Consider the following 15291-nt stretch of genomic DNA (forward strand, 5'->3'; position numbering starts at 1 on the left):
TACACCACATGGTAAACCGACATCGTGCTATGATCAAATTTGCTTGCATTACTATGAGCAAAAAATCACTCTTTGGAATGCATCTAGATTTTGCTTCTTGCCAAGGTGCTTTCACTTGAAAGTTGGCTACTTTCACTTTTGCTTCATATAGAAGCTAAAAGCATGTCCAGGATGCTTTTTCACTTTCAATTTTCACGGGAAGCGGATAATCATAGAACATATGTTTGCATATATTTGTTTTTTTATAATATTTGAAAATTTTATTATAACCCTATGTTAATGATAATCTCCAAATGATCATTGATCAGAGTTTAGTTTTTGTTGTGTTAATTATTTTAACTATTAAAAATAAAAGAAAAATGTATGACCATCAATCACTGTTTGTTGATATGTTATACCAATCATTAATCAATTATAATTTTGTTAGTTGGTATTCAGATTAATTTGGATATTAGGTTCTCTTTTTTGTTATATTTTTTAAGCGTCACGTTAGGTGACTCATCAAGAATTACTCCTAGAAAAAACACACAATTTTAATTATTTAATCACAAAATCCAATGGTTAAAATTTAGTTTTGTGATAAGTATTTCCTAGAATTTTGTTATTGGGATAAGTATAAATCATGACCTTTGGATTTCATGTTTATACTATTGGGATCGAAACTGATACTATTTTTAAATAACATGTACAACCGAGTTTTTTAAGATATAGTATTTGTTCTTTTATATAAGAGCATTCTGATCATTATGATAAAATCTAGTACTTGAAAGCAATTTATACCCACCAATAATTTTAACTTTTCTTTCTCCTCACCTCAACCTAATTTTTGATTTAAGAGAGAATTATCAAAATGTGACCAACTTTTGATGTAATTTTCATTCTAGTTTGCTATTCATTTGAATTTCGAAAACATGCCTAACGAGATCGTTGATTTTTTAAAGTGACGATCTCATTGATAATATAAAATAACGATATTATTATTTTTGGAGATAAAAAATCATGTGATCTCACTACTTTAAACCAACAAGATCATCACTTTGAAAGACCTACGATTTGGGTTTTCATGTTTTGAGAATTAAAATAAAGCAGAATTGAAATTTTATCATATTCAATTCCTGGAATGGTAATTAAAAAACATTAAATACTAATCTCAAATGAGGTTTTTAAGTCAGAATGGTAAAATACTAAGGACTTGTTTTTACAGGGTTTTTTGACAACTTTTTTGACTTTGAGTCAAAAAAGTCGAAGAACCATATTTATTATTAACGGCTCCTATTCACTAACTTTTGCTAGAATTCAAAATTTTCATTTTTGAGAAGTCTTGTTGGGGTTACTTTCGCGCATGAGCCACTATGAGAATTCAACACCAAAAAAATATATGAAGATGAAATGACGATTTCACCCCTTATAACAAGCAAGGTTCTTCTAGATGCAGATTCCCAAACTCTCAACTTTTGCTTCTGCTTCTCTTAGTTACAGAATCCTGAAACTGAAGGTTCTATAATAAATAAATAAATAACCCTAAATACTTACATAGTAAATCTTTCTTTTTAATCTAATTTTATTTGAGGATATAAGATTTCTTGACGAAATCAGTGGAATTAAATTCCTGAAAATTATCAAAAAGTCTGATTTAGAATTTCAATGGTGTGGGGCAGTGAGTCCGAAAGTTCATGTCATGTTGTGGTTGTGCCCCAACTTTTAGAGAGGTGGGTAGCTACCCAACTCCACCGAATTCAAGATGTGTACTCTTTGCCAAACAACACCTGTAAAAGTCCGGTAGAAATTGGGCCCTACCATTTCCTCGTTATAGTGGAATCTAATATCTCTTCAATGTCAAATCCCAAAATGCTGTCCACGTCACACTGGTTGCTCTTTAACTATGGTTAAATCTCATTATCCTTTGTAATTTAACTGGAGTTACTATTTACTAGTTATGTACAGGATGATTTAAGGATGCCCTCCACATTTTGGTGAATATAAGAGATACCCTTATTTTTGGCATAAAATGGGTAGGATTCGGTTTGGCTCAAGTCTATCTATATTAAAAACAAAATGGGTTTTGATCTAATTCGAATCATACTAAGATCATATCCGAACCCAACAAGTTGGTTATTCTGAATCGATTGAATTGTATTTCACAATAGAAACATCCCTAGATTCAGAAAAAATAATCCCTAGATTTGAGTTGGACCGAATTATGTTGGGTTAGGGAAAATTAAATAATATCCCAACGGTCTAAACTTGTTAAATTTGATTTTTAGATCACTCGGATTTTAATTAGAGTCCGACCCATTTTTATGCCTTATTGATCTTGGTCTTCTTAACAGATTAACTAGAAAAAGACCAAAATGCCTTAGCCTTCAATCTCTAGTGGTTGAAGATGACTGGTGTTGGGAAGATAAATTAAGAGTTTTGACTAGTGGTATAAGATGAGAACACTTGTGTCATTTGATTGCTCTATTTGAAAAGACTGAGGTCAAGGAATCTTCTATCAGTTTGAAAACACAGGGGTACATTCAACATTGACCAAAATGTAGGGGGCCGTGTCTAAATTACCGTGAACAACGACGATAAAAACCAAGAGAATTCAAGGTAATTGCTCAGCGAAGACAAAAGACGGTTCCTTCTCTTCTTTCTGAGTCTTTCTACGAGAACTCTTAAAAACAGATTTTTGTTCTTGTTCAGATCTTCGAGTTCTTGGAGAATCTGTGATTTTGTTTCTTCTAAATCTTAGATTCTTGTTTTGATCTCATCTGTTCGTTTTTCTCGATTTTCTCTGTACGTTCTCCTCTCGATTTTATTTCTCTGGAATCTTTCCGAATCTTGATGATTTCGAAATGATTGAAGACTGAGAGAAATCTTCTTTAAGGTCTCATTCATGGCGAAAGAAATTTCAAACTATAAGGATCGATGTTATTAGATCTCAATTAAAGCATTAGTAGAAAACCGTCGGATTTCAAATTCGAAACAGAAAGATCCGTTTCTTGAGCTTTAACTACGGTTTCTCAGAGATTTAAAGCTCAAAACAGAAGAGAAATTAAAACTCAAAAAAAAAAAAAAAATTTGCAGAGATGGGAAATTGCCAAGCAGCAGAGGCAGCATCGGTTGTGCTTCATCATCAAGGGACGAAGATTGAGAGGATCTACAGATCTGTGAGCGCTCAAGAGATCATGAGTTCGAATCCAGGTTACTATGTCGCCCTCGTCGTAACCTCTGTATCTGCTGAGAACGGCCCGCAATTAAAGCAGCTCAAGCTTCTTAGACCAGACGACACATTACGTATCGGCCAGGTTTATCGTCTCATAAGCTTCGAAGGTCCGAAACTACGATACAAACTTTTTTATTTACGTGATTTCGAATTTTTATTACTATTTTGCCCTTAATATCAGTTTTAATTATTTGCAGAGGTGTTGAAGGAGTTTGCTGTTAAGAAGTGTGTGAAACTGGGAAGATTGCCCAAGGAGAAAGCAGGACATGGTGGGGATAAGAGAAAAGAGAGGGGAGGTTCAAAGTCATCTTTGAATTCTGTTAAGGTAAGGATCTTTTCTTGATTTTTCTCTATTATTTCGTCTTCAACCTTTTCAAAATCTATGGTAAATTATTGGAATAATGATGAATGCATGTGGTTAGGTGCGCGGCTGACGTGATAAAGGCATAGAACTACACGTCTTTTTCTTGTGTATCTCGATGAAAACGATTTATGATTTTGTGCCCTTGCCACGTGAACGCGTACCAAGACCGTGTGCATTCTTTTTTTTTTTTTTTTAACTTTGCTTTAAAATAACTATTTAGAGAATAAAAAGCCAAGGGTATTTGATTATAGGTTGAAGATGAGGGTTTTTAAATCATTTTAATGTCTGTTAGAAAAGACTGAAATCAAGGGACGTCTAATCAGTTTGAAAATATGGGTATCTCAATGATTCACCAAAAGCATGGGAGTGTTTGTCTGAACACTCCCAAACCAAGAGTCTATGAAGAGGGAATTAGTGTCATTGAAGAGTTTTGATCTTGTACTGTAGGAGTTGGATAGTTATGCAACTTCATATAAACTTTGGGCACAATGAGTATTTTACCTGCTTAAAGGGTCCACAATAAAAATATACTCCAATCTAATACAGATATAAATTTGCATGTATTACTATATTGGGAATCTTGCACCACAACCTTATGAATTTTACGGAAAAACTCATATTTAAAATAAAAAATTCCAAATAAATAAAAAATTAAGACTTGATCCAAGGTGGGGAAAATAGAAGGCCACCAAACTATCAAATTTAAAATTAAAATTCAATAGTACAAATAACATTTTTTTTTTCTTCTTGTTCCTGAGTCCTCATAATTTTATCCGCTGTAATCCTGTGGCATTGGATCATGTTTTTGCTGCAAGGTGATATAGTTATGAAATTTTCTTACTTAATAAAAAAAAGTGCTTTTCAATAATAAATATTATGGCTTTTCTAGTCTCAACCCACGATTGAGGATCTCTCATCAACATGATCGTTAGGATATGAAGAAAAATATAAATTTTCTCGATATTTGTTTCAATCTTCTAGGGCAATATACACTTTTCTAGAGATACATTTTTCTTGAGAATCACTACCATCCCAATGGTCATTACTTGTCAATGAGGCTAACATTTTCGTAAATAATAATAGAGTGATTTACAATGCAAGATGCATTTTTTATTATAAAATTTGGAATCATGATAATCTGACTACTGCACGTGGCAAACTCAATCGACTACCTTGATGTGACAAGTTTAGGAAGCGTAGAACTACGCTCCTTGGGATACACAGTTGTAGTTCCCTATAAAAATGTATCTGCGCCTCCTAAACTTGTCATGTCAGGTAATTGATTGAGTATGTCACATGGGGTAGTCAAATTATCACGACTCTAAAAATTTCTTGGAGTTCTGACAACTCCAAAAGTACTTTTGCTACTCAACAAACCTTAGAGTGAGACCCCATGTCACTTTAAAAGGTCAAATCCCTTTAATAACCTCATTTTTTTTTATGTCAAATACCTATTATATCCTTTCTCCTCTCAATATTTATTATCTCTCAAATTGAAAGATTAATCCTAATCTTTTTATTATTAAAAATATGAGTTTTATTAGGAAATATAGAGGATTATGATGTTAGATTATCAATATTTCCATGTGGACCTAATGACGATTTTGGGAGAGAATTGATGTTGAGAAGAGAGGATATAGTAGATATTGACTAAAAGAATTGATGGATAGTTTTGATATTTAGTTTTAGAAATGATGTGAGTCACACTTAAAGATTTGTTGAGCAATAAAGTTGATATAATAAAGTTTCACTTGTCAGAATTTCAAGAGAGTTTTTGTAATAAAAATGTAATAATTGGATTTACACGGTCAATCTCTCATAATAATATTAATGATACATCCAACCAGGGCACTAGGGGCCACGCCATCAGGTGTTATGGGGGGGGGGGGGGGCATAAGAATGTGCGACATTACTCACTCGGTATGGAGGAATTACGCTGTTTTCATATGATGACACAAATTTCCAACCTAATGATGATATTGGATTGACTTATTTTTTAAGCCAACCTATTATCATTGATTATTAACCACTGATTGAGACATTTTTATAGACAATTGGATTTGAGCTTTTACTAATTCTCAAATCAATGTTTCAGCCGATAACTCCATCAAAGGATGGGCCAAATATCCATTAAGTAGTGTGGTAATTATGGAATAATTAACTTCAACAAAATGTCTTGCGGTGTCTTTATCAACAACAGACTTTTAATCAATCATTTGGAAGGATTGGATAAATCTTTTAATCAATTTTCTAATTTAAAATAAGAATAATGATGAATACACACGGTTTTGATATGCGGCTGATGTGACAAGGGCACATAATCATATATATTTTTTATGTGTATCACGATGAAAAAGATCTATGATTATGTGTCCTTGCGACGTCAATCACATACCCAACCGCATACGAAAACCGTGTGTATTCATTAGGATTATGAAAATAAATAACATGTTGACATTGCGAATTGAAGCCTTGTGTCAGTTCACGTGTTTGGTGTCAATTAGGCGATTGGGAAATCCAAGGTCACACATGAGTAAGTCCAACCTTCTTGATAGGGGTGGTATTGAGTCGTGAGAATATGACTCTCCCACATGTCATACTCAAAATACTCTCCTAGCGTGGCATGTGCTAGAACCATAGATTTTATGCCTTGGGATACACATCTAGATAAAATCTATGGGGATGTGTAGATGTGTATCCCGAGGCATAAAGTCTATGGTTCTAGCACATGCCACATCAGGAGAGTATTTTGAGTATGCCACACGAGAGAATAAGAAAATCATTACTCGGGTGGTATTTCTTAACACGATCCGCAAATATGACACAAAGTTATTGGGTTTGGCTTGAGTCTAATTGTGTTTGGGTTGTGATTTTGTTGACCCATAAAATTTGAAAATTTAGTACTAATTTATTTCCACAACATTTGATCATGGCAAAAAAGAACAATTTTTTTTTGACTTCTTTTTAAATTTGATCTAGCAAGGCTCCTATAACTAGAGGACCAAAAACCTTCTCATCTCCAACAAATAGCGTCTTGAAATTAGTATTTTTGGTGAAAGTTTTGGAAAATTAAATACTAGCTATGATTAAAAGAAGTTTGAGATTCTCTTTCCATCCAACTAATGATTAATGCGGTAACATACTCGCACACTAGCGCCTTGCATCCCATCAAAATTTTGCAGTTAAACGTGGTTGAGTGAGAGTAGTATCATGATGAGTGATTGCTTGGGAAGTCCTTGTGTTGCACCCATCTTACTTTTTAGTAAATTTTTTATTATAAAAAAAAATTATACTCTCATGATTAATGAGTGAAAATGCTCAGGAGTGTATAAAGGGAGAGACAAGGCAACGAATGTCCATGTGAGACTAAACTCAACATCAATCCTCTAAAGTCTCAACACTTCCCAACAGGGAAAAAATCTTAATTGTTTGAGACTTGGTAAAGTCCCAACATTTGATGTAAATGCCATTATTGGAAGGGATGTTTAAGAAAAAGTGATCAACTTTTAACGAATATACGATTCTCTGGGCTCACTATACATTTTAATTACTAAAATGTGAATCATAACAAATTTGCAGGTTTAACGTGATAATTTTGTAGGTTTAAAGTGATTAATCTGCAGAATTGTCGTGAAACAGTCACTTTAATTCATTTTCGGCTCACGAAATGGTAATTCACCCTTAATAAAACCCAAGTTTTGTTGAGAATGGAAAACACTGCAGCAGCTTTTGACCAACCCCTGAAATGGATTGCATGGGCTTGATAATGTGAGCGTACTTTATATGCTGTGTCACTGTCTGGTTGTTGCAGGAGGAGCTGCAGGAGGTTAATCTACTTGGAAGCAGCAGCAACAGCTACAGCAGTGGGGTGGGTAGGCAGAATAGGCACTGGAGGCCAGCTTTACAGAGCATTGCAGAGGTCGCAATTTAATTGACTGGCCCCCCACCCCAACACTTTCCTCATTCCACTCCATTGTCTCTCCTCTTTCCACCGAGAAAACAAGCAAATTAAATTCTCTCTCTCTCTCTCTCTCTTCTCTCTCTCTCTCTTCTCTCTCTCTCTCTATTAAATAGATAGAGGTTTTGTGCTGGAGTACTGTATACATGTACCTCAATATGCATAATTTGCACCACCTCTCTCTTGACTAGGAATGTACAAGTTGATGTCTCAAAAAAGATCTGATTACCTCAATTTAAATGGATCTAGGTTTTATAGTGAAAGAGGGTCTAATTTATGCAGAATTATAATTTTTCTTTGCCACTCCTACTTTTACTTATTACACCCAATTTAAAATTAAAAAAATAGGGATTTTCCCCAAAACGTGCACAACTTATGACCAAATTCTGATTTTAATACATTATTTATTTTAATTTCCAAAATATATTTTTCTAGTGAATTCATCATTTTTTTTTTATAACCAAGTATCCCTGTAGGCAGTAGACCGAGCCTATAACTAGATTTTATTTCATCACTTTTTATAATCAACAAATTCGTTGATAAATTATCGATAAGATGGCTAATAAGGGAAAATCGCCAATATTTTATCAATAAATTCATAGATTATAAAAGTGATGAATTCACAATAAAAACATTTTTTTGAAATAAAAATGAATAGTGTATTGAAATCAAAATTGAGTTATATTCAATGCATAAAATGCAAATTCCACTAACCATGATTTGTAGAACTATTGAGTTTGTTAGTGAAATTATCTAATCTCACATCATATAGGTATGAGAAATTTGTCTAGTTCTTATATAGAACTTCTCATATCACTGAAATGAATATGAGAGAAAGATTTGAATAAGTTGATGCATGCACAAGAGACCCATGGGCTCAAGAAGGATTTAAACCATTAGTCCAAAAAATTCTTAATACATGCATATGATGCGCAAGCAAGGGGGGGTGCAAATTTTGGTAATTTGGCGCATACCTAATTTGACTTCACGTGGGTGTGCGCGACGGCCTTAGGTTTAATTCAAATTTTCTTTTGAAGGGGGCACACCCCTTAATTTCAATCACGTTTCCCATGGGTGTCTGTTTGTCTAGTAAGGACACCTCTTTTAGAGACACTATGTCTCTTCATTTTTTATAAATAGGTCATTTTGACCTTGATTTTTTCATTCAAAATTTTTCTCATCTCCTGTTTTAAATTGCATTCCGATTTTTTCATCTACATTCCTTGAGAATATAAATTTGGCGTTTTGTTCGCTAAACATGTAAGACATCTCTTTTGGTTTATTTGGGTTGTCTCTTAAGAGACACCTTTTTTTTTCCAAGAGACATGATGTCCATTAGAATCCTTATATTTTCAAGAGACACCATGTCTCTTCCTTTTCTATAAATAGGTCATTTTCGACCTTGATTTTTTCATTCAAAAAATTTATGTTCTCTCCTATTTAAAATTGCATTCTGATTTCTCGTCTGCATTTCTTGAGAGTATAAATTTAGCGTTCGATTCACTAAACGTGTTGATTGAAAGGTTGTCTCTGCACGTGTGATCATTGTATCCTGAGAGACAATTGTTTATTGATCTGTGGGTACCAAATTGGGAGAATAAAATTGTCTTAAGGATATTGTATTCAACACAAGCCTTGATCAATTTTTATTTTATTCGCTTTTCAGGTATCTACTGAATAATAGCTTAAGGGGACAATTGCCCCCATAAAACTTTGAGACAGTCCTGTATTTTCAACTAAATTTGCCCCTACTCCCTCATCTCCTTCCTTATTTGCCCCCCAGCCAATCACCTCCTTCCAATTTTTTCCCCAACCCCCTTATAATTTTTGAAGATGACATTGTTCCTTGATTAGGCCTTCTCTCATGTTAAATAGCATTTTCTTCAACTTCCAACTAAAAATCTTTGAATCTCTCCAAAATTATTCATATTAAAGTTTTTCAACTGTACAATTAATTATAGTTTGCCCCCACTACAATAAAATCCTGGCTCTACCCATGTTTGGCATACACACCTGACACACGTTTGGAAGCACATATCTTATTAAAAAGAAAATAAAAATGTTTCTTTCTCTTGCCTGTTCTTTGTCCACATATTTATTATTTTAGATTTCAAATCTTAAAAAGGATCGTTGGGCCCACATTGATTATAACATTGATAATCCAACCACACAATGATCTAGATTTCATGAAAATATTCATATTAAAAAAAAATTAAAATTAAAAACAATTAATTTTCGAGAATGATCCAAGATGTTTAAAATGGATGGCTATCGAGTACCTAAATTTAAAAATAAAATTCAACGGAAAAAAATAACTGCTTTTTATTATTTTTTTAAAAGTTCATATAATTTTATCCTCTACAACCCCATTTCATCATATCATGATTTTGAATGTCACATGGTGATGAAAGTTTCTATTTTTCACTATGGCTAGGAGAGAGAAACTCTTTTTTTTTTAATAAGTCACGTGCTTCCACGTCAAGGTGTGTTAGGTGTGTGCGCCAAAAGTTAAGGTTGTCAAAAGATGCTTATCGGTTCAGATATAGTAATATCCGAATCTGAATTTAAATCCGAAATTTTTATTTAATATCCGAATTCGAATTTGATTATCCTATCGGATATCGGATAATATCCGATTAGAATTTGAATAATTTGTATATTAAAAAAATACAATTTTTCCTTATCTAATTGATTTTTCATTATTAAAAAAAAAAAAAACTATTATATATTATATTATGTATATAATAAATAAATCAAATAAAATAATATATATTATATTATTTATATAAAAATAAATCAAATAAAATAATATATATTATATATTATTTTGAATCAGATATTATCGGATTCGAAATGTTAATACCCGAATCCATATCCGATAAGAATTCGAATATATAAAATTATCCGAATTCGAATCCGATATCTAAAATTTTCAGATAATATCCGATTTTTCAAATTCGAAATCAAATTGGATTTGAATTTTCAATTATCCATTGACACCCCTACCAAAAATACATCAAATTATCAACACTCAAAATAAAATGAACATTACTTTCGGCATTTTTTCGTGCCAAAAATGTATTTTTCTCTTTCTTATACCTTTTTACCATTCAAAATTAACAAAATTGGCCATTTTTATGTTTTTTTTTTTTTTTGTTTTGTTCTCGTTCATTGAATAGGATCACTTTAATGGGCTTTATATATTTAATAATGAGAGTTGGACATTTTAGGCCCATTCAATCTTTCTTCCTCACGAATAGTTTTGAAACCAGAGTTGAATCGGTCTTGTTACATGTGCCCTTAAAATTGTAATAAATACACTTTGAAAATTGGATTTTGTACCAAAAATACCCTTAAAATATTTTTTTTACCAAAATACCCTCATATGCTTGTTCCAAGGTGCCTTGAGGGTACATGTTAACAAAACCCAACCTTAACATCACATATTCAACCCAACACAACCGCATCATAGGGGTTTGACAACATGGGGATATCAAAGCCATATTGTTAGGTTAATATTATAAATGCTTAAAGTGAATTGAATGTGCTCATATCATTCTGAAAAGTTAGATCCAGTGAGGATTGAGACAATAAAAGTATAAGAGTGCAATGAACCGGAACTGTCATTAAATGGGGACAATGCTCTTATAAGCGCTTTTAATTTTATTTGATAATGATGAACCTATTAATATCACATAAATTTATCATTTGATTTAAATTTTACACGTGCTTTATGAAATTGATTGAAAATATAAATTTTGAAATTTTTACACGGCTTGATAAAATTGATTGGAACATAAATCTGAAATTTTAAGACAGTTTGATAAACCGATTGAAAATCAAATTTTGAAATTTTAACACGGTTTGATAAAAGCGATTGGAATCGAAATCTAGAAATTTAACAAGATTTGACAAAACGGATTGGAATCAAAATCTAGTATGGCATTAGGGTTCGAGTGATTGATGGAGATCACTTTAAGGCAAAACCCTTTTCACTCAATCTTTCTTGCATGATCGATTGGGTTAAAACCTTAAACTTAAAGTAGATGCCGCCCCTCTAAAATAGAAGGGACTTGAGTGTTTGTAACTATTTTTTTAGTAGGATTCATATCCATCAAGGTTTCTTCTAAATCTTAAAGAGATTATTTCCAATTTCCTTGGGATACATTTACTATTGACGTCCTTTAGTAGAGCTAAATCTATTATCTATCTAGTGCACTTGATATTAGTAAAAATCAAAGCCACAGATTAAAAAACTTACATTTTGATTAACCTTAGAAATGTGGAAATATGAATTTTAGATAGTTGTTGGATAAATATTACATAAATCATAATCGAATATTTATAGAGATTACATCAACCAAGATATATGAAAACTAGCCTAATATAATATTCTAGAATATTCTAATTGATATATTCTAAATATCAATAAATATTTTAGAATATCCTCTATCACAATCTTCCATTTGTGATGAGATACACAGATAATGCTACAGTGTATCTCACGTACCTTAATACAATGCATCTTATTATTTAACATCCTCCCGCAATTGCATGTCCCTATGAAGAAGGAATATGCAATTGGTTTTGTTGAATAATTACTTGATCTCATTAGTAAATAAGTTTATTGATCGTCGAAGTATCAATCGTACTTGTTGATGATCACCGTCTGTCTATGAAGTCCATCACTATCGCATCCCGCTTTTTTTGAGTTTGTCGAAGCTGATGACTTACTGGATCAAATATGTCATGATCTCTTATAGAAGCATAAAAAGTAGGATTGTGCGATTATATAAAGAGGTGAGATGTTTGACAGAACAAAAGTGTTATTTGAAGGAGTTGAAACAGAGACATTGGAGGCAGGCATGTCAAACTCAAGAGCCAAGCTTTGATACCATAAAATATATCTTGAGATAATTTCTCACACTTTGAGCTTTTACTAGGTGTTCAATATCTATGTACACTAAAAAAGATTACAAAGTGATTGAGGAGTTGATTACAATAATATACACTTTCCAATTTAAAGAAGGTGAGGATGATTGAAGGATCTTTGACTCAAATCATCGCTAATATCCTGGATATGAAGATGTGTTGGAGGATGGACTAGAGGCTGAGATGAGGGACTGATAACATGCTTATCATGTGTACTGCTAATAAGAAATACCCCGGGTTAGAGTATTTTCCAAGAAATATAGTCTTTTAAATCAACAATATTGGAATGAGATTTCACCATTAGGAAGTACACAAAAAGACCTTTCAAATGCATTAAGGTGTAAAACCTAACCTTTGGTATAGTCCAATAAGCCTCCACGTTTTAAGAGTTTTAGAAACAATTCGATTCTACTATTAAAGGAAAGCTAATAAATAATGGAATATAACTCAAAAATGAAAACAATTGAAATTCTCCATAATGAATTAGTAGGAGACCTCAATGGATTTGGAAACCTATTATTGGAGTCATCTAGGCCCTCTAATTTCATCTATATAAGTTAGGAACTATGACCCCTTGTGTACAAGACAATACATTAATGATTTTTAGTGTGTTAATTTATTCTCTATCAATCACATTGCTTATTGTTCTTAATCGAGATAGCAAAGGAGAATCGACTGTAAAAACACCTCTTTTGGAGATACCATGTCTTCCTTTTCTATAAATAGGTCATTTTGACCTTGATTTTTTCATTCAATTTTTTTTTTCTTCTCTCCTGTTTTACATTGCATTCTGATTTCTCATCTACATTCATTGATAATACAAACTTAGCATTCGATTTGCTAGACGTGTAGGACATCTCTTTTGGTTTATTTAGGTTGTCTCTTAAGAGATACATTTCCTTTTCCAAGAGACATGATGTCTATTAGAATCCTTGTCTTTTCAAGAGACACCATGTCTCTTCCTTTTCTATAAATAGGTCATTTCGACCTTAATTTTTTAATTCAAAATTTTTCTCTTCTCTTTTGTTTTAAATTGCATTTTGATTTCTCATCTGCATTCTTCGAGAGTACAAACTTAGCATTCGGTTTACTAGACATGTAGATTGAAGTGCTGTCTCTGCATGTGTGATCGTTGTATCCTGAGAGACAATTGTTCATTGATCCTTGAGCACCAAATTACATGAACAAAATTGTTTTAAGGACATTGTATTCAATACAAGCCTTGATCAATCTTTATTTTGTTCACTTTTCAAGTATTTATCGAATAACAACTTAAAGGGGCAATTTCCCCCAAAGAACTTTGAGACAGTCTTGTATTTTCAACTAAATTTTCCCCCACTCCCTCATCTCCCTCCTTATTTGTTCCCACCCCATCACTTCCCTCCAATTTTTGCCCCAACCCCCTTACAATTTTTGAAGATGACATTGTCCCTTTACTGGCCTTCTCTCATTTTAAATAGTCTTTTCTTCAACTTCCAACCAAAAATCTTTGAATATCTCCAAAATTATTCATATTAAAAGTTTTTCAACTGTACCATTAATTATAGTATGCCCCCACTACAATAAACTCCTGGCTCCACCCCCGTTTCTCATACACACTTGACACACGTTTGGAAGCACATATCTTATTAAAAAAGAAAAAAAATATGTTTCTCTCTAGCCCATTCTCTGTCCACATATTTATTATTTTAGATTTTAAATCTTAAAAAGGATTGTAGGGCCTACATTGATTATCACATTGACAATCCAACCATAGATTTCAAGAAAATATTCATATTCAAAAAAAAAAAAAATTAAAAACAATTTTTTTTCAAGAATGATCTAAGGTGTTTAAAATGGACGGCTATCGAGCACCGAAATTTAAAAATAAAATTCAATGGTGAAAAATAATTATTTATTATTATTATTTTTAAAAGTTCATATAATTTTATCCTCTACAACCCCAGTTCATCAAATCATGATTTTGAATGTCACATGATGATGAAAGTTTCTGTTTTCACTATGGGTAGGAGAGAGAAACTCTCTCTTTTTTTAATAAGTCACGTGCTTCCACGTCAGGTTGTGTTAGGTGTGTGTGCCAAAAGTTAAGGTTGTCAACAAATGTTTATCGGTTCAGATATAGTAATATCTAAATCCGAATCCGAATCCGAAATTTTTATTTGATATCCAAATTCGAGTTCGAATCCGACGGATGTTCTAAAATTCTATCCGAATTCGAATTCGATTATCCTATCGGATATCAGATAATATTCGATTAGAATTTGAATAATTTGTATACTAAAAAAAATACAAATTTTCCTTATCCAATTGATTTTTCATTATTAAAAAAAAACCTATTATATATTATATTATGTATATAATAAATAAATCAAATAAAATATATATTATATTATTTATATAAAAAATAAATCAAATAAAATAATATAGATTATATATTATTTCGAATAAAATATTATTGGATTCGAAATGTTAATATCTCAATCCGTATCCGATAAGGATTCGAATATATAAAATTATCCGAATTCGAATCTGATATCCAAAATTTTCAGATAATATCTGATTTTTTGAATTCAAAATCGAATCGGATTCAAATTTTTGACTATCCATTAATGCCCCTATCAAAAAGTACATCAAATTATCAACACTCAAAATAAAATGAACATTACTTTTGGCATTTTCTCGTGCCAAAAATACATTTTTCTCTTTCTTCTACCTTTTTACCATTCACAATTAACAAAACTGGCCATTTTTTTTTTCTGGTTTTTGTATAGGATCATTTTAATGGGCTTTACATATTAAAAAATGAGAGTTGGACCTTTTTGGCCC

At 32.1% G+C, this 15291-nt stretch overlaps 1 protein-coding gene across 1 annotated transcript; it reads left to right on the forward strand.

The window, feature by feature from the left end:
- Positions 1 to 2593: 2593 nt before the first annotated feature.
- Positions 2594 to 7603, forward strand: LOC147404391 (uncharacterized). Its single transcript, XM_086440324.1, has 3 exons — positions 2594 to 3318; positions 3409 to 3536; positions 7387 to 7603. The coding sequence occupies exons 1-3, from the start codon at positions 3075 to 3077 to the stop codon at positions 7504 to 7506; spliced, it is 492 nt and encodes a 163-aa protein (XP_086296450.1). The 5' UTR covers positions 2594 to 3074; the 3' UTR covers positions 7507 to 7603.
- The last annotated feature ends 7688 nt before the right edge of the window (positions 7604 to 15291 follow it).

This window comes from Akebia trifoliata, chromosome 4 (genome assembly GCF_017979445.1).
Source record: "Akebia trifoliata isolate Shusen 1 chromosome 4, ASM1797944v1, whole genome shotgun sequence".
NCBI lineage: Eukaryota > Viridiplantae > Streptophyta > Magnoliopsida > Ranunculales > Lardizabalaceae > Akebia > Akebia trifoliata.

What these genes read in the sequence shown, in the direction of transcription:
- LOC147404391 (XM_086440324.1), top strand. Translation starts at nt 3,075, where the DNA reads ATGGGAAATTGCCAAGCAGCAGAGGCAGCATCGGTTGTGCTTCATCAT. An exon ending in TCGTCTCATAAGCTTCGAAG is followed by an intron (nt 3,319 to 3,408) that starts GTCCGAAACTAC and finishes AATTATTTGCAG; the next exon opens with AGGTGTTGAAGGAGTTTGCT. An exon ending in CATCTTTGAATTCTGTTAAG is followed by an intron (nt 3,537 to 7,386) that starts GTAAGGATCTTT and finishes TGGTTGTTGCAG; the next exon opens with GAGGAGCTGCAGGAGGTTAA.